At 39.8% G+C, this 20,152-nt stretch overlaps 2 protein-coding genes across 3 annotated transcripts in view; one reads left to right on the top strand and one right to left on the bottom strand.

Moving 5' to 3' along the window:
- Positions 1 to 6,286: 6,286 nt before the first annotated feature.
- SBDS (SBDS ribosome maturation factor) lies at positions 6,287 to 11,298 on the bottom strand. The gene is made up of 5 exons (XM_037506790.2): positions 11,030 to 11,298; positions 10,268 to 10,397; positions 9,590 to 9,790; positions 7,839 to 8,003; positions 6,287 to 7,097 (listed from the first exon to the last, which is right to left on the bottom strand). Exons 1-5 carry the CDS (start codon positions 11,155 to 11,157, stop codon positions 6,969 to 6,971), a joined length of 753 nt encoding a protein of 250 aa, XP_037362687.1. The 5' UTR covers positions 11,158 to 11,298; the 3' UTR covers positions 6,287 to 6,968.
- Positions 11,299 to 11,981: 683 nt separating this feature from the next.
- Positions 11,982 to 20,152, top strand: part of LOC119241486 (S-adenosyl-L-methionine-dependent tRNA 4-demethylwyosine synthase TYW1) — a 111,584-nt gene continuing 103,413 nt past the window's right edge. The window contains exons 1-3 of one of the 2 annotated variants that reach the window (XM_037506788.2): positions 11,982 to 12,351; positions 13,480 to 13,607; positions 14,698 to 14,850. In XM_037506788.2, the coding sequence (XP_037362685.1) occupies positions 12,348 to 12,351; positions 13,480 to 13,607; positions 14,698 to 14,850 (285 nt within the window). In that variant the 5' untranslated portion in view covers positions 11,982 to 12,347. The remainder of the gene's footprint in view (positions 12,352 to 13,479; positions 13,608 to 14,697; positions 14,851 to 20,152) is intronic. The other variant, XM_037506789.2, reaches the window with a different exon arrangement.

Raw genomic sequence — 20,152 nt, forward strand, 5'->3', positions numbered from 1 at the left:
CCCCCTTCCTGGAAGTAGTGACGATGGGAGGAGATGAGTTTTCCTATGAGAGGATAGCTGTGAATGGACAACTCTACCGTGGAGTGACAGGTGAGGTATCAAATGAGCCACTCACACTCCTTTGACAGCTCTGCTGAGATGTGATTTTATTGTTTCCCAACAAAACAAAGCACGTTCTTCCCCACTTAATTGCAGTCCTAAAAATAGTGTATGTATAAAAAATGCTTTGTAATATAGATTCCAAATGCTGATGATCATAAACATTTTTCATCTCTACATGAATGTTGGATAAGGCACTGGGAGCCATGTGAAGCGTAATGGATCTTGACTGTCAAAGACCAGCTCCAGCAAAATGTCGGGTCAGGTGTCCCTGAAAGGATGAGATGGCCTAGGCCAAACTTGAGGGCTGAGGGGAAGGGGAGTGAGGCAGACACAGACACTCTTATATTGGTGCAAGTATCTCCTCCTGAGGGTCTCAGCGGGTCTTTCATTATACGTTAAGGCAAGCAGTGGGATTACATCATCGCATGCATAGAAGCAAAACAGAAACAATCAGTACATTCCTTTCCCATAGACATTTTGGCACCTACGTGTTTTTGAGAAAAGAAGTTAATAGATAATTAAAACTTAGACTCATTATTTCAGCCTAAACAACTACCTAGGACAGCTAATAGTCCTTGGTACATCCCTATCACCAAGGCTACAATGTCAGGAGACTCCTCTATCTATATGACCTGTAGCTAGAGACCAGTTGCTTCCCGGTAATCAGTTATCAGAACTTTTTTCTACCTAGAAACTGCTAGCATAATCAACTTTATGAAGCATTAGAAGGCTTCTTTACGGAACTTCCATATAAGGAATATTGTGGCCAGCTCTGGGTTGCTTATCAGGCATGCCCTTGCGCAATCATTATTTCCCATTGTCAAGTGGGCCAAATTATTCAGTGTTTAATTTTTAAGCAAGTAATTCTCCGTGCCATGTACTTACAATATTCTTATACATATAATTTATTGCCCAATGTATTTACTGAGAAGTTCTTTTCTTATTATAACCAAGAACAAAAAACAAAGGGATGTTCAATCTTCAGCCCCACAGTGTGAGGCACAAGGAGTCTTCAGCCCCATGGTGTGAAGCTCTTTAAAAGTCTTCAGCCCCACGGTGTGAAGCCCTTTTTCTTCAGCCCCATGATGTGAGGCTCTTTGAGCTTTGGCCCCACGGTGTGAGGCCCTTTTCTTAGCTGCTTGCCAGTGTCTTGTCTGGCTGGGGCAGCAAGGCCCCCTCAGCATTTGACACTGTCCTATGCCTGATGTCTGCAGCCCTCTCTTAGGTGATAACAAAAAAATCCTTCATTTTCCAAAGTGTCCCCTAGGGGGAGGCATTACCCTGTTGAAAACCAGGGCTTTCCCGCTGTCACCCCAGACAGTAACGTTAATGCTGCCTCATCTTATGGGCAACCTTGGGCACTTAGAGCAACTGTCACCCCACAGCTCCTACAGGCTGTGTGCCAGCCTGTCATCTATGCCTCTCCCTCCCTGATTTTTGACTGTCAGGCCCACACCTCAGTATAATGTGCAGTGGGCAGGAGGTGTGCCTTCCTGCTTCTAGTGCTGTAGGAGGAACGAGGGCCAGTGCAGTTGCTCCAGCCGGCCACTCCCTCTAGAGCAGGGCTGGGCAATCCCAGGTAACTTGGCGGGTCTCCCTCTCCAGCAGGCTCTGTGCCTCAGACCCTATTTTGTTCTGGTTATGCTACTCCTGAGGGATGGTGGAGAGGGTTGGAGGGATGATTCTAGAAACCCCAGCATTTACTCCAATGATATCTCCAACTCTTTCCCATTCCAATACTTTGTTGGAGCAGTATATACATACATATGATCTATCTTTATTGTTTGCCTGAAAGTAAAATCAAAGCTTTCTGCTATTTTTCTCTGCTTCCATGTTTTCAATAGAAACTGTATTTTTAACATCTGCCATAATTTATTATTTCATAGCAAAATAAAAATACACAGCTCTTTACTTGGTGTGGGTGTCAAGGGAGTTCTCATTTACAGCATCAGTGATTTTCTTCAAATAAACCTTTTGAATGGAGCAATACGGAAATGCTTCCGACAGAGAAATGTAAGCATCTCTGATTGCTAAGAGTGAGTACAACTGACTTGAGCATCTTAAAGTCAAATCTGTATCTATCGCTGCAATGTCATGATGTATTTTTGGATATATCTATTACCTGTGGGTTCCTTGAGGGCAAAGGGTGTGTCTTGCTTGCAACTGTACACATAGCATCTGGTGAATCTATTGACTTGTTTTGAGTTGAGGAACAAAAACCTCTGCTTTTATTATTTTAAAGTTTTTTAAAGAAAGACTAATCTTAGAAAAGCAAAGGTTTTTGAAAACATACCATCTTCAGATACTGAAATCACTGAAAGGTACCATGTCATCACTCCCTTGTCCATCAGAACAAGTTATCTGTGGAGTCCTAGGCTGTAGGTCAACAGGTAGTGACTAGGTAATATTGCCTGGTAATAATTTCTAGCCAGAATTAACACAAGCCGACCATATAGAAACAGAGTGAGATAAGCCCTCTCTTTTAAAAAGGAAAATACGCGATAAGAAATAAAAGTTTCCCTTTAAGAAGGGAATATCTTGCAGAATTGAGAATACTTCTAGTATCCTTCTGGGGGTTGCAACAAAAGGGAGTTGATGGCCCAGTTGTCTATGGTAAAGAGAGAAGGGTGCTTTGGTGGTGGGTGATACGGGCTGATGCACACCTAAGGAGGTGTGCCTCTATTCCTCTAAATTATATACAGTGTTGTAAACCACTTATCTCAATAAAAATAACAAAAGGGAACTGAATCAAATTACTTTGACCCAAAAGTGCCTGTTAATTCACATCATACACTGTAAAATGACTTTTGTTGTGCTGTAAGAAAAGGACATTTACAAGTAGCTAAACTACTATTGTTTGGGTTAGCTGATGTTTTGTTCTCAAACTTAATATGTCCTGCAAAGTATATCATATTTGTGGAAAGACATAATACTTCACTAGGGTAGTAGACAGTAATGGTTTCTTAATTCACTGATGTTATATGGATTTTCTGAATTTAATTCCTCCCTCCCTGTATTTCTGGAGTTTCCATCTGCAAAACCCCTAAAATATCCCAGAGTAACTTTAGTTCCAAGATGAGTATATAACCAACAGCTTAGATTTAATCAAAGTGCTTCAGGCAGTATTAAAACCCAACTGCAATAGGGAGTTTGATTTTTCATAACCTGCAAGAAAATGGGTTAACTGCCTGGTTCAAGTGGTCATTCACTGAATCATCATGTCACGTACTAAGCTCCTTTCCTCTTGGGAGACAATGTGGTGATCACTAGAACCAAGACCTGGCCTCCTGAAGTAATCTGGACACATCCATGTCCCTGCTCACATCTGATCCTCACATAGGCCCTTTGGACTGGCTCATTTTATCAGCCAGGAGCCTTAAGCTCAAGCTAAGGCTCACTTCCGGTCACAGCATACCCACATCAGTCTAAATGGGGATGAAAACCTGCCTGCCCTGTTTCTAAAACAGCACAGAGCTTAGTCCTCACCTGAATCCAGGACATGTATTACCTCTTTCATCTTCAGCTCTGTTAGATGATATTGATCCCCATACCTTTGCTCCACCCCTAGTGTATGTTATCTGAGGTTTGGATTGCTTGCTATACTGCTAACTTCAAGTGGAGCAGGGAGGGTTCACTTACAATTCAAACCAAATAGGAATTTATTGGGGTGGGGAGGGAACTCCACCTTGCAAAAGCAATTTGATTGACATACAATTTGATTGACAGTAAAAGGGGGAAGGTTATAAACCTCTTGGCAAGGCTGGAGACTGATGACATGGAGTGGATGAGGCCTGTCCAAAGAGTTCCTGGCATCCATCCATCTGTGGAGAGGGGAAGGTTACTCCTCAGTTAAAGTCCTTTAAAACCTGGAGGAGGTGTGAGGGCCTTGGGTGTGCAGTCCATATGTGTGTCAGATTGGCTAAATATGGTGCCTGTATTTCTACTTTTCAGAGGCATATCATCAGGATGAACATTAATTTTTATGTATGTGGGGCCTCCTGTCTTTGCCTTTACAATTCTCCTTATCAGTGTCTTTGTAAACAAGTAGTTGATTGTTAATAACTTAAGTCTGTATCTCAGTTGCCCCACCTCTCCATCAGACAGGATCTTTACAATGTCAATACCAATATATATGATGTATTACATGACTATACATGTGACATATTATGTATAACATTCTTATGCTATTCTCATCAACTTTGAGACTGTTGATAATGATTTTGGAGTTTGGAGATAAACATTAAGGACTCGCTGGCCTCCTCAGCTTGCTTGCGAGAATGAATGTAAATATTGAATAAATCTCTTTTGACACAACACTGTAGAATTGCCTTTATGAGAAGCATCTTTATGGTAAATCAATGCCTGTAGTTCATTCACTGCTTTTATGACTAGACTAGGGGTTCATGTTTGTAATTTGTTTTTTATGTTCATGGTCACTTAATACCAGAGACTCTCAGCTTTTTACATTGCAGTCATACTGGTCTCTTTGTACTGGGTTACCACTGCTTTGGAAGGTGCCTTAGAAGGGATCCCCAAAGTTAGTTGCTTGAATATTTTGTTATACCCTCCACATTTGAAGATCCATCTATAGCTGCTTTTGCTTGATTTGGTAACATTAATGATTCTATTTATGTGACTGTAACATCCTTTAAGTATTTCTACCTGAAAGCAGAATCCCAAGTCCAGTGATGAGAAGTCCCTTTTAAAAATATTCTAAACTATTGTGAAACCATAAAGGAGATAAGAAACTTAGTACCAAAATCATAGGTAACTAATGCTGTCAGGTTGAAGGCACAGAGTAGGTTAAAATCATGTGGTTATTGCTTAGAAGTGCTACTGATTTTCTTGCCACCACAGACCACAGAATGTATGACACCCAAGGACAACTGTGAGAAACTGGAGGGGAATCTATGCAGACCAGAAACTATTACAGAGTGGGACACCCACAGGCTTTAGTACAAACGTTGGGAAGATCTGACTCAGCTGACAGACTGTTACACCATCAATTTTGAAAATGTCATTAATCATATTTTCTTATGTCTGATGGCACAGGTCCTCACTGAGATGGCACGCTTACTACTGCACACATTTATTCCACATCTACTAGTTCTGAAGCATTGTGGGGTACACAGAAGTGGCTAGTCTTCAGCCCTGAAGGAACTCACAGTCTAGTAGGCCGGCTCTTTAACCCTTTGCACTCCGAACCATTCTGGACATTGGCTACCAATGTCCCCTGAGAGGGGACAGTGGAGTGCAAAGGGTTAACATAAGGGAGGGCCAAAGCAAGGTCTGCTTCACAGGCTGGGCAAATAATTTTATGTGGATCCAAAGTAAATGTTACAGAAAAGAGCTATGCTAATAGAAGTGTTAATTCTGAAGTATCATTCTGACCAAATATATAAAATAATTTGCAATTAAAAAGGGCAATCCTTGAACAATCCAGTATAGCAGGGGTAATGGGAAGATTATCATGAATCAAATTTTTAACTACATTTGAGCAATGAGATTAATATAAGGCAAAACCCTTGTTTTTTGTAGGTTCAGAAGCTACAGGTGTGATCATATTTCTTCACGTTCCAGCTTTTTAGAAGACATAAATGAAGGTCAGAAAATTGAAATTGATGTTGTACTGACTGCTTGTCTTTTCCTCCTCAGCATGCAGCTGTTGAGCCTTTTTAGTAACTGACTTTCAACCTGAACACTGCTTCAACTGTTAAGTTGGAAATAAACTAAAAATGTAAACTTCATTGTTCAAGCAAGAATATTTCTTCTAATATTATGAGGAAAGAGTTGGGCTTTGTAATTTCAATTGAAGTTACTTTCAAAGGGAACATTTCCGAGACCTTGTGTTAGCAATGAGTTCTTTGTGCTTATAAAACCAATCAGGATTTGTTCAAGAATGCTTGGTTTCAGTTAAAATCTTCTGTCCATAAAATAATGTGTATGTTTGAGTGAAACCATTCTTGAATATATCTTTTTAGGATTTTTAAAAACTTGTGCTTAGTCTATTTAAGTGTTTAAATATGAAAATAAATTCAGTTAAATCCCAAATAACATTAGCTAGGTTAATCAGGTGTTTATCACAACAGGTCCTGTTCTAAGACCTGTAATCTTAGTACATCATGCTAAGAACTCCCCAACCCTACCAAACAAGAGGCACAGGAAAGAAAGAGAACAAGGTAGCTGTGTAGAAACAAGTAAGAGTTTAATAAAAATAAAGAGTGGTTTTATTGATTACATATAACTTCGGCTATATTAATATATATATTATAAATTTTGGGAATTAGAAACAAATGACTTTATTTTTTTATTGAGAACAATCTAGGTTATGGCAGCATATTCAATGAAAATTACTAAGTCCTGCCCAGTATTTATATATCTATTTTTTAGATAATAAGGACATCCTCATCCAAGCTTTCTATTATTAGGCCACGATAGTTACTGTATAAACAACTTTCATTAAGTAGATATAAGACATAGTTTTCTTTTCCAGCAAATACTCCCTTTTGTCACACAGACATGTCCTCCCCTCCCCAAATTAACCTTAATATGATCTACCAAACTTAACTTTTTATACACAAGAGTTGCCTGAGGTACCTTTCACCATGGAAAGCTACAAAGGCATAGGACAGCAGCAAAATGCTCCTCTGGACTTTATATCTTGAATTTTTCATTTTTGCCTAGAACCCCAATTCATAAATACAACCAAACTACCACATCATAATACTTATTTACAACACCTTTTTACCTTTAACACAAAGACGGAAAATGTTAGTTTGAGCAAATATTTGGCAGACCATGGAAAAAAAGAGGATTGTGGAAATGAAAATGCTTTAGTGTTTTAAAGCTGATGAGACTGATCAATGTCATTCAAGTTTTTCATCTCCTTCTTCCACATCTTTCAAACTGAGCACTTCCAAAGAACCTTTGCCTTTTGTCTCCTTTTTTATTAATTCATCTATTTCTCTGAAGCAGCCTGGGTCAATCAGACACACCTGAAACATTTAACACAGTTGTTTACCACACTGATGAACAAAATACCTTTAATTTTCTCTATGATACACAATACTTTAAGCATATGTGATAAGGCATTAATATCCCTGTTTAAAGACTTAGTCAGATTCTCACCTATAAAATGAAGAGGTTGGACTGGAACACTAAAGTCCTTTTCATACTAAAAGTTCTTTAATACTTTCAAATAATGTTTAGCATTATATTTTGCAGTTATCTTTTTATTCACATCTGAAGGGTAAAAAACTTAAGGTCTATTTAGAAACCATGTGTAAAGTCTTGAAAAGATTTTACAACTTTAAGGCGCATCAGATGTGTTATTTCACCTCTGGAGTGGAATGCTCAACAATCCCCTAGAGCTCTCATTTATTTGCTAAAGAAGCTGAAAAGTCTGAAGATAGAACTTTGCAGAGAACTAAAATTACACTATGTCTGAAGATGTGGGTGAGGACTCAAAGATATGATTCACTGTAAAACAGATCCTCCCATTTAAAATGAACATGCACAACAATTAGAAGATGAAAAATTTAACTAAAAAACAACAAATAAAAAAAATTCTAAGTGTTCTTACCTACATTTCTACTTGGATCTTGGCACTTATACCCAATTCTAGGTAACATGTTTCTGGAACTCTCTTAATGTTCACACTTCTTAATGTTTATAACTAGAGAATACACTATTATAGTAACACAAAGACAAAATAATTCAACTGTAAGAAATCTTACAATTTCTAACTGTTGGTTGTAGTCTTCACTTTCTATAACCTTGATCAGTGGCTTCAGCTTTTCTTTCAATTTTTTCCCTTCATTCATTGGAAGAATGAACCGAAGTCTCATGTGAGCACGTTCTATTTTCATGTTCTCCTTTAACTGCTTTATCACTTCTAAAGCCTATCAAAACAAAATTTAAAGTGTCTATAATTTCTTTCTTTTTTTAAAAGATTTATTTATTTGTTTATTCATTCATTCATTTATTTATACATACATACATACATACATACATACATACATACATACATACATACAAGCACTGGGTACAGTCAGAAGCGCGGGAGGGTGAGAGAATTCACCAGAGCCAGAGCGGGGAGCAGAACAGGCAGAAGGACCGAAGTACACTGCTGAGGGGAGCAGCGGGCGGCAGGAGAGGTCTGTGCACCTAAAGGGTCTATAATTTCTTTGCATCTTCTGCTGCGTTATTTCATAGGATATTCAAAACCAAGCTGTTTCCATTTGCTGGATTAGCAATGGTTTCTTAGGTATGACATTAAAAGCATGAGTAGCTACAGAAAAAAATAAATTTGACTTTAAGATTAAAAACTTGTGCTTCAAAAACTATTAAAAAAATGAAAAGGCAACCCATAGAGAGAGATTCATACATTTGATAAGGCACTATCATCTAGAATACATAAAGAACTTTCAACTCAATAATGAAGAAACAATTTAAAATGGTCAAAGGATCTGAATCGTGATTTCCCCAAAGATGGAGAAAAGGTCAATTAACACATGAAAATATGCTCAAAACATTAGTCAACACAGAAATGCAAATCAAAAACAGGACAGCTCCAGAATGGCTATAATGAAAAAAAGGTAGATAATAACAAATACTGTCAATATAGAGGAACTGGAAACCTTGTACGCTGATTACAAGAATGTAAAATGCTTCAGCTGTTTTGGAAAAAAGGCTTGGCGGCTCCCTGAAAGATTAAATGTAGAGTTACTATATGATTTAGCAATTTCATTCCTGGGTACAGAGAAATGAAAACATGTCCAAAACATGAAAACTTGCAATAAATACTACAGCAGCATCAGTCATAAAGGTTAAAAAAAGTGGCAACAATGTCCATCAACTGATGAATAAATAAAATGTTACCTTTCCATATAATTGGCCATTTATATCAGTCATAAAAAGGAATGAAGTACTGGTACATGCTAAAACATGGATGAACCTTGAAAAGAATACATATTGTAGGGTTCCACTTACATGAAATGTCCAGCATAGGTAAGTTAATAGAAACAGGAAGTACACTTGTGGTTACCAAGGGTTTATATGAGTGGGGAATGAGGAGTGACTGCTAACGGGTATAGGATTTCTTTTTTGGGTTGACAAAAATGCTCTCAAATTAGGTAGTAGGGAATGTAGCAAACTTTCTGAATGTGAGTTATTCACTTTAAAAGGTTAGCTTGTATATGAATTATGTATAATTAAAAAAACCCAAAATGAGGAATCAAAATGACATTAAAATTCAAGGTTTATCTTTAAAGGCTTGCTTTGGAAAGGAAGATGAGACTTCTACTATGTTTGTGTTTAGTTAAAAAAAAAAAAATTCCATTACTGGTCTCTACAACCCTTCCTTCCCGCTCCTCTCCCCAAACCTTCCTATCCACTTGCTTGCAGATAGTAGTATTAGAAATTAATGCTTTCTTCAGAGAAAAATAATTTTCATGGATGCTTTTTGATGATGTTAAAAACCACCTACCTGCTGTTTGGTACTCCTGTTGGTTTTGACTGAATAGTGGATGTCCTTCATGGCTCTCTCGATAAGGATAACAGTGTATGGTCTTTTTGTTTCTGGGTTCACACATTTATCGGCCACAATTGTTGCAATGTCTCTAAACATCTGCTCCAGCTGTGTGTGCCGTTCTTTATCAGATACTTGAACCTCTCCTTTAGTCAAAATCTGAAGAAAACCAACAAATTTAAGAAAGCAATGCCTCTATTACCCACTATTTGTTAACTAATTGTAGGAATTATTAACTGGGGAGAAGTTAAATTTCATCTCAGTTATTGGATATGTCAGTAATGAGCTGAGTTTCTTAAAGGATGCACTAGATTATCTTGTGCTTTAAAATCTCACTTATTTAGGACTGGGTGGTGAAAGGGAAAAGACAATCTTAGCAAAATGTCTAATGGATAAAATACTTATTCTATTTTCAGGTATAGTATAAAAAGGCAAAATAAGCAGTTTAGTAGAAAATGGGATTTCTGGAAGCTATGACAAAAAAATCCGTGTTCTCAATTAGTAAAAGTGATGATGTGCAGCCAATTACTGCATGTTAACTGCTCACTCCAAAAAGTAATACTTTAGAGTTTAACATCTTATAATTACTTTACAAATGGATATAGCGTCAATTATGCTGCAGGTCTTTGAACCCACCTGCTTACAGATTTCAGTCTGGTCATCTGTTCCAAATGCACTGATGAGATCTTCCTTCTTTGCAACCTGGCCTTTAGAAACATTTACAAACACTGAGTGGGTCTGAAGAACTTCGTCAAGGTCTTTTTCCCTTGTGAGGGCAGGAGAGAAAGTCTTAAGTGAATACACTTGTAACTTGGAAATCAATTCACATTTAAGTACAAAATGGCAACGACATAAATAAGAGAAAACAGCAAATACTCCTAAATAACCCTCAGTGCAGAGGGAACATTTTCAAAACTCAGAATTCCATTTGTATTTGCATTTACTCATTAGAGAAACACGTCATGGGAGTATGCATGAATCACTGGGTGGAGGTGGTGGGGAGACAGGCTGCTGCCACCGATCCCTAGATGGCGCTAGTGAAGAAATGCACTTGGGTGAAACTACTAGGCTTAGATCTGACATTACATGACCTATAACTACGGAAGTACTTGGAAGACCAGACCCTTAGTTTGTATCGTTCTGGCAAAAGGAGCATAATTATGGGGGTTTCTCGCTGCGGCGTTTATGACACCAACAAGGCAAAATCCGACCAGACTAGATAAAAAAGGAACCCGGGGTTTAGGCGTTAAACTCGGCAAGGGCAGTGATTTCTCACACTCGCAGCAGTCATTAAGTTTTCCATTTCCTTTCCCGACAAGGTTTGCCCATTCATTCCATCACCAGGGGAGGTGGAGGCTATCAGTTCCAGGCAGGGCCCGGAGGGAGAGGGTCACTTACACGCCGCTCCGCCAGCCGACAACCTTGTTCTTGTAGCAGGCGATTTCGAAGCGCTTCCCGCCGCGTTTCATCCGTACCACCGCCACATTGGTCAGGCGGATCTGGTTGGTGGGGGTGAAGATCGACATCGCCGCTGCTTTCAGATCCTGGTTGGGGCGAAGTACTGCAGGGCCGCGCCGCCGGCCTCAGAGCCGCTTGTCCTAGCTGTTAACGACCCGGCGGCGCGCGGCGGAGCAGAGGGCGCGGCGCAGCCACTGAGTTCACCCGCCAGGCGCCACAATACACCGGGCTGACTTACTGCGCAGACGTCACGTATTGCGACAGCCCTGCGCGGACAAGTGCGGCGTGACGACATCGTCCCGCGTCGGATATAGAGGCGCTCTCCTTTGACGTATTTGACTCGCGCCGAGAGCAAAGGGCTCTGATTGGCTGATGGAGCTGGTGGTTGCTGATTCGGTGAAAACACGGGGACTCGTAGTTCCTGGCTACACCCAAGTACCTTTTATGGTGGAAAAATCTTAACCAAAAAAAGCATGGGGGAAAAGTGTAAGGGAGATACTTTCCTCACTCCGCTTCAATAATTATCAACATCTGCCTTCCTTGTTTCATTCCCCTTTACTTTTTGGTTGGAATATCTCAAATCGTTACGGGGTTAGCTGTAAATACTTATGCCTATACTCCTCAGATACAACTAACAATAACCATAATTCCCTAATTAATCATATGATAGTCACAATCAAATTTCCCCTCAATAATACCTGCTTACGGTGGCTAGGTTTGACTTAAGCTTCAAACAGCTCCACTGATTACATGTGGTTGATGACGCCCCTTATTCTTTCTCACGCTCCCCACTTTCCCCTGGTTTGGCCAGAGTTTCTCCTCCTCCCCCGCCAATTCGCAAAGGCTCGGAAGAGCTCGGGCTTCTTCACCCGGGTTCAGGGCAGGGCGGTGTTTCCCTTTCCCCAGCCCCTTCCCTCCTATGAGCCAATCGGATTAGGGCCCAGAGCGCTCGGGCTTTCTCTCTGGGAACTCCGGGAGGTGTTTTCCTCTGAGCCCGCCCCTTCCCCCCTCAGCCAATCGGGGCAGCACCGGGGGCACTCCGCTTCCTCTCCCTCCCTCTGGACCCGCCCCTTCCCTTTCGAACCAATCCCACCAGCTTGCGAGTGGCATGGCTGCTTCCAGCTCCATGGGTTCCCAGTATACAGCTAATACTGAGAGGTAGTTCTGGCTGTCTCCGGGATCCCGCGCCGGCCGCAAGGTTTTTCAGGTCGGCTGTCCTGGTCTTCTGTTGGGCTGCAGGGCCCACTATCTTAGGAGAATGGGTAAGGGCCCCCAACGGGCATGTTTTGGGGGGGGGGCGGGAAACGGAGGGAACCGTATTTCTCAGCCTTTCCCGTTGGATTAGTTTCTTTGGGTTTCCCTTCAAAGATTGTTGCACTGGTCAGCATGGGACAGCGCCGCTGGGGTCCAGGGAGGACTGTTCTCTACTTTTCACTTTTTTTTTTTTTTTTTTTGGCCCCTTGTTGATAGGGGTGAATTTAGAAGGAAACTATACTTCTAACTTCAGGTAAAAGACAGAAAATCTGTGCCCCCCACCCTTCCCACGTGTATCGATTACTTTTGGAATTTTTTCAGGGTGGAATAGGACCTGTAAACCCCCAATTTTATACTTTGCATTTTGAATTTTCCTTCAGAAAATGAGGCGGGAGGTCAATTATTTGCAAACCCTTTACTTGTAGCTTTGGGTCTTTAAAAATAAAACTATAAAAGGGAATATTTTAAGTATTAAAATTATTTTCTTATGGAGCAAGCATAACAAAGCAAAATTAACTCATAATTTCACATGAAGTGTTTTTGACTTTACATTTCTTTCTGTTGCTTCCCCAAATGCTCTTTTCAAATGAAGGCAGAACGATTTAACATACATATATTTAATTTTTTGAGTTAGTATTACTATTATGATCATTTTATTAAGTTACATAGTATATTATTTTTATTAGATTTGATTTTTTTGGCAGATTCATTAGCTGGGTTAAGTTGGTTTTATTTTTATTTTTATTTTTTTTTTAAATAGAGGCATGTTTTATTTATTTATTTATTTGTTTGTTTGTTTTTGTTTATACATGCACTGGGTACAGTCAGAAGTGCAGGAGGGTGAGAGAATTCACCAGAGCCAGAGCCGGGAGCAGAGCAGGCAGAAGGACCAAAGTACACTGCTGAGGGGAGCAGCGGGCGGCAGGAGAGGTCTGCGCGCCATGTGGGACCCTCCTCCGGTGGCCGGGGAGCAGCTGGGGATCGAACTGGCGCCTCCGAGGCCGCGGGCAGCTTCGCAACCCAGCGCTCAACCACTGCGCCACCGGGGAGGCCCTTATTTTTATTCTTAAAATAGGGATGGGCATCTTTGTATAAGCAGCTTTAAACAAGATTACATATCTGATTTTTCAATTTAGATTCTTTGGATACATGGAACTTTTCTTCACCTTTAATATCATTATGGATAAACAGGTTTTACATATATTTGGGCTTTGCCTTTGGAATTAGCCTTTGGATTTGTTTTCAGATTGTCATCAGGAAGCAGGTAAGTGGAGTTAATTTTTATAGAAGAGTATTTAGACTTTTTTTTAAAAGATTTATTTATTTATATAAGAACCAGGGTACAGGCCAGATGTGCGGGAGGGTGAGAGGATTCACCAGAGACAGAGTGGGGAACAGAATAGGCAGACTGATAAAATACACTGCTGAGGGGAGAAAGGAAAGCTTTGCTTCACCATGTGGGATTCTCGCTGGCAGGCCGGGATCGAACCTGCGCTGCAGAGGCTACGAACAGCTTCGCAGTGCAGTTCAACTGCCTGTACCACCTGGGAGGTGCTAAACTATTGTTTTTTTTTTTTTTTAAGATTTATTTATTTATTTATACAAGCACTGGGTATAGTCAGAAGCGCGGGAGGGTGAGAGAATTCACCAGAGCCAGAGCGGGGAGCAGAGCAGGCAGCAGGACTGAAGTACACTGCTGAGGGGAGCAGCGGGCGGCAGGAGAGGTCTGTGCGCCATGCGGGACCCTCCTCCGGTGGCCAGGGAGCAGCCGGGGATCTAACCGGTGCTGCAGAGGCTTTGGGCAGCTTCGCAACTCAGGGCTCAACTGCTGCGCCACTTGGGACTATGTTTTTAGACAGCTCAGAGAATGAACTTTCATAAGCTTTCAGAAAAATGCAGAAAGGCTAAAAGGAACTTTAAATCATTTTCATGTTTGGATTTTAGACATTTTTTTAATGCCTGAAACTGCTCAGTTTTTAAAGACTATTGCAGATTATTTGCTTTTCTTTGGTGTACTCTGGATGTCTCATTCTTAGGACACAGGAAGATTTTGAAATGGAAAACTAAACTTTTGTAAAAAATGTTTAGCATCTTTAAGGGATGGTATTCTTTTTCCATTAAATTAACAAGGGTCAGAAAATACATTTATACGTTACTCCACTAAAACATGTTACGGATAAACATAAGTACTTTTAAGAAATCTGGATCCACCTCTAAAAATCTAATTGTACAAAGGAATTAATATTTGAGAAGTATAACTAGAAAGATTGAGAATATTAAAAATGGGTCAGTATCTGTGCTAGTTTTCATACTACTGAAGTTTAGACAAGTCAAACTTGATGGATTTTATCTAGTCACTTATCTTCAAGGACAAGAGCTCACAGAAGAAGTGTGTCCCCAAAACAACTCAGAATTTGACATCAAATGGTTATATCTCTCTTCAAAAGAAGGATGTCTTTGTGTCTGGAGTGAATATTTTTTATGGTTCCCAGACTGGCACAGCAAAGGTAAGAAGAACTTTAAGTGATGTTTTTCGTTGGATTTTATCTTTTAAGGAAATCCCTAAAAAGCATCCTTTAATAGTGAACTGAATTGCTTGGTCTTCTAATCTACCTTTGTCTTTTTTTCCCCTCCCATCATACATCTTTTCCTTTTTTAGAATGGTGGGGGACTTTGATCTCTTAGGCCTAATTCCAGATGATCAGTTGGTCTCACCATCTTGAGGGAATTCTTTGTTCTGAAGCTTATTCCTTGGCCTCAGCAGAATGAAGAGTTTACAGTCTGTTATTGAAGTCTGTGCCTGCAACATGTAAGGACAGAGAACAGTGAAGAGAGAATGACAGCAGTGGTGTCCAGTATGGACCCTGAGTTTAACAACTTCACACAGCTATTTAATGAAGACTATTTTGATTTCTAATAGTGTTGAAAGTATTACTGTTTAAAGTAAATAATATGCTGCAGGTATCTTGCTGAAAGATGCTTTTCATTATTTTTTTTGGTGTGTGTGCCTAGATGCTGCCTGCTTCTGTGTTACGAAGTTCACAGATACTTAGTGCTTTCTAGGAAAAAATTCTAATGCTAACATGAAAATGAAATTAAAATCAAGGTCGGTTATTTTGTATAGTACTAAAGAGTTCTACTGCCCTCTTGTGGATGTTTTATAGAATACTACTTTTTAGTGTTTTCCAGTGCAGTTTGTTCCTCATCATAGTTGCAGGTTATTTATTAAGTTTAATCTTAAGTAACAGAGGCAGAAACTGGAAGAAAGACAAAAAAGAAATCTGAGTAAAATAAAGTCCTTTTGTGTTTCTCATAAAAGGCCTCATTCAGAGTCTCTTTATATGTATTTTAAAATTTCTTAAAAGATCAAGTATTTGCATGGTAACATATCCCAGTGTATATAAAGTTCATAATGAAAAGTACTTTCCAGAGACTCTCTCTGAATTATGTCTGTTTTCAGTTCTTTTGATTGTCAGTTTCCTTAATGTGCTTCTGCTGTTTCTAGATTTATCAACAGTACGTAAAAGTTATTAATTCCTTTTGTTAGTTAATACAAAGATTCCTCAAATCTCATGGCTTAATGTTGTTGATTTGGGTTAGAGCACACTCCTTAAAGCTTGCCATTTGAATTTCTCTATTCTGCTTTTCATTTATATTTGACTGGGTGTAGAAGACTAGGTTAAGTATTTTTTTTTCCCTTACAACTTTGAAGGCCTTGTGGTGTATAACTGTCCCCAGCTGGGCAGGTTCACTGTTGATTAGGGAAAATGGAAAAAGAATCTTGGAGCCTTAGGTTTATCTTCCATGCCTTTAATGCTGAAGCAGGGGCCAGATACACAGGCAGACCAGCAGGCAGGGAGGCAGGCAGGCAGCAGTACCTGGGACCTCCCCTGGATTCTCGACTTGGGTGTTTGTATCTAAAGGTGCACGTGCCCTGTGCTCACACTCTTAAGCACTTTCTTACAATAACACAGTATCACATGGGTACTGCAGCTTGGGAGGAAAACAAAGCTGCAGGTAGTGGCCACAGAGGCTGGTGGCAGGAGGTGAAATAAAGCCCGAGTTACTCCATGTTTCTTACACCTTGCTTTGTAATGTCTTTTAGCAGTGTTGTTGCTGATAAGAAGGCTAGTCTCCTTTTTCCTATGTAGATGACTTGATTTTTTTTGTTATTGTTTCTGGACGCTTTTAGAATCCTTTTTTAGTCTGGAAACTTTGTGAGATAGTATCTAGTTTGGATCTTTTTTCAGCCATTGTGCTAGGCACTTGGACTCTTTTGTTTTGAAGATTTGTGTGCATTAATTCTGCTAATCTCTCTTGGGTACATTTTTTCCTCTTTTTTTCTCTGTTCTTTCTGCAACCCCTGTTATTTGGACTTGAACCTGTGCATGGTCTATGTCTCAGATCTTTTCTGTCATACTTTTTGTAATTTTTTCCTTTCATCCTGGGTTCTTGGATTTCAACTCAAACCTTTTTTTTTTTTCAATGTTTTGTTTTGGCTTTTATATTTTTACTTGCAAGAATGCCATTTTGTTCAACTTTTATAGTGTCTTGTTCATAATTTCAGAGTGTAGCTTTGTGTAGTCCTTTTTCTGTCCTCTGATTTATTGGCTTTCTCAGTTTTTCTCTGCTGTTATTTTTCTTTTCTGTTGGTTGCTATTATCTTGTTTTTGTTGATCCATGGTTTTCTATTCATTTTTAGAACAGACACGATGGGGTATGGATTTCCTCTGATACTGTATGAACAGGCTTGTGATTCTCACTCAATGCTCTGCACAGGGAGGGCAGGGCTATGTCCTGTACCCTGTTGGCTTAACATTTCCCTTTAACTACAACCCTAATTTTTTTAATAGTAAAACTCCCTGAAATATCATTATTTGCTATTTCCAGTTTCTCTACTCCTGTTTTCCTTGACCGCTTCAGTTACACTTGTATGCCCCATCGTGCTTCTGGTGAGTTCCATGTTGCTAATTAGTCCTTTGTCTTCTTCTTAATCTATTAGCTGCTAGACCACTCCTTTTTTTTTTTTTTTTTTTTTTTTTACCTTTTCTTTCTTTTTTTTTTTTTTTAAATATTAAATTTTATTTTTATATTCCCCCATACAATTGCAAACGCCCCATTCTGACCCCAATCCTTCCCTCCCGCCCCCCACCCCCAAAAAGTGTCCTTTCTTATATTCATTTTCCTGGTCCCTTATTTAAGTTTTCTAGATTCCTGCTATGAGTGAGACCATCCGGTATTTTTCTTTTTCTTTTTGGCTTATTTCGCTGAGCATGATCCCTTCCAGTTCCATCCATGTTGCTGCAAATTGCATGTGTTTATCTTTTTTGAATGCTGAGTAATATTCCATGGTATATATGTACCACATCTTCTTGATCCAGTCATCTATTTTTGGGCATTTGGGTTGTTTCCAAAGCTTAGCTATTGTAAACAGTGCTGCTATAAACATATGAGTGCAGGTGCTCTTTGGAATTGATGTTTCTGTGTCCTTTGGGTAAATACCTAGGAGTGGAATTGCTGGATCATATGGAAGCTCTATGTTTAGTAGGTCCAGAAATCTCCACACAGCTCTCCATAGTGGTTGGACCAGTTTGCACTCCCACCAACAGTGCAGAAGAGTTCCTTTTTCTCCACACCCTCGCCAACATTTGTTGTTGCTAGTTTTTTTAATATGTGCCATTCTCACTGGTGTGAGATGGTATCTCATGGTAGTTTTGATTTGCATTTCCCTGATTACAAGTGATGTTGAACATTTTTTCATATGTCTGTTGGCCATTTGCATTTCCTCTTCAGAGAAGTTTCTTTTTAGCTCTTCTGCCCATTTTTTGACTGGATTATTTTCTTTGTTGTTGCTGAGTCTCATCAGCTCTTTGCAGATTTTTGTGATCAGTCCTTTATCATTAGTGTTGGGTGCAAAAATGTTCTCCCAGTTGGTGGGGTTTCTCTTTGTTTTTGTTATTGTCTCTTTTGCTGTGCAGAAGCTCTTTAATTTGATGTAGTCCCAGCTGTTTATCTTTCTCTTCACTATCACTGCTTTGGGTGATGTTAGACCACTCCTTCTTAAAATACTTTATTGAACTTTTGGGAGACTTTTCTCTAGATTATCCTCCTACTTCACTGAGGCTAGCTTTTGGTACTCTGATTTGCAATTTCATCTCATCGTCTTGACCTCTAAAGATAGCTTCCCGGGACAGTCCTTGAGGCCCTGTCTTTATCTACATTCACTTTATTCTCTAAGGGATCTTATTATTTAGAGCTTTAAATTGGATATGTTAGATAGAATTTGGCAAACTTTTTTTGGTAAAGGTCTAGAAATCTTTATATATATATGTGTGTGTGTTTGTGTGTGTGTGTGTGTGTATATATATATATGTATATACACTTTAGAATTTCAGGTTTTGTGAGCCACAGTCTTTGTTCAGTTACTCAATTCTGTTGATGTAGTGTGGAAGCAATCATCATAGACAACATGTAAATAAATGTAGCTGTGTTCCTGTACCCTTTATGTATGAAAACAAAGAGCTGGATTTGGTCTGAGGGTGTGTGTTTAATGACTTATGTATTAGCTGATAACTTCTAAATTTATGTATCTAATTTAAACTGTTAATATTTCTCTCAATTCCAGTCTCTTATATCCACTTGCTTGTCTTAGCTTTTCATATGTATTTCTAGTAGTTATCTCACAATTAATATGCTCAAAACTGAACTCTAAATTTTCTGCCCAGACCTATTCTACATATAATCTTTACTATTTCAATGACTGGCGAGTTCATTCTTCCAGTTGCCTTGTTAAAAAAAACAAACCTGCACTCTCGTTTTCTTACAAACCATATCCAGTCTGCTAGCAAATCCTGTCTGTTCTCCTTTCAAAGTAAATCTAGATTCCAGTTGTTTCTCATGACCTTCAGTGCTATCTCTCTGGTCCCAGCCACCCTTCTGTTTTGTCTGGATTAGTCCATCACTTCCCTGTTGGTCTCTTTTGGGAGTACTGCTCAGCCCCTCCCCTAACTTGACTGTGCTCAACTCAGCGACCATAGTGACTTTGAAAACTTAGACAACCTCATTAGTATATAAATTCCTGGGCCTCCCTGGTGGCACAGGCGGTTGAGCACAGTGTTGTGAAGCTCTCCGCAACCTCTGCAGTGCCGGTTCGATCCCCGTCGGCCGTGGGCCAGACCTCTCCTGACTGGCCTGCTGCTCCCCTCAGCAGTGTACTTCGGTCATTCTGCCTATTCTGTTCCCTGCTCTGTCTCTGGTGAATCCTCTCACCCTTGTGCACATCTGGCCTGTACTCCGGTTCTTGTATTAATAAAATAAATCTTAAACTACCAAAAAAAAAAAAAAAGAATATAAATTCCTTTTGAGCTAGGCTTCTGTCTAACTCACTGCGTAATATTGCCCAGAGCTAAGACTGGCATGGTAGAGGCCTAGTAAATGAATAGATGCTTGGCAGGCTTACCTACGCAAAAAAAGAAGGGTGTTTTCTTGTGGTGCCAACATCTGCCCGGAAGTTTAGCTCTCCCCAGACATTTGGTTTGTTTTGTTTGGAGAAGGTCTAGTGGTGTAGTACCTGACCTAGGCTCTGTTTGCCCTTGTCCCATATATAACTTTTCTACTATTGACACTTGTCTGACCCCTACCCCTGTTACCTCTCATTTCTACTGTAGTGACTGACCTGGAACCCAGAGCCTCTCTCGCCTTCTTTAGGAATATGGACTCTCAGGGCTTTCTCCAGACTGTCAGCCTGCTCCTGTTGGCTCTCTGTCTTCCAGAAAAGTGCTAACATTTCTCATATTTCCCATTCTCTTC

Source organism: Talpa occidentalis, unplaced genomic scaffold (assembly GCF_014898055.3).
Source record: "Talpa occidentalis isolate TD23 unplaced genomic scaffold, MPIMG_talOcc4v2.1 talOcc4.12, whole genome shotgun sequence".
NCBI classification, from domain to species: domain Eukaryota; kingdom Metazoa; phylum Chordata; class Mammalia; order Eulipotyphla; family Talpidae; genus Talpa; species Talpa occidentalis.

Excerpts from the sequence above, each read along its gene's own strand:
- SBDS (XM_037506790.2), bottom strand. The coding sequence starts at position 11,157 with ATGTCGATCTTCACCCCCACCAACCAGATCCGCCTGACCAATGTGGCG. Across the intron at positions 10,398-11,029 it reads GTCGGCTGGCGGAGCGGCGT|GGAAAAAGACCTTGACGAAG; the intron begins GTAAGTGACCCT and ends TGCCCTCACAAG. Across the intron at positions 8,004-9,589 it reads ACAGGAGTACCAAACAGCAG|GCTTTAGAAGTGATAAAGCA; the intron begins GTAGGTGGTTTT and ends TTGTTTTGATAG.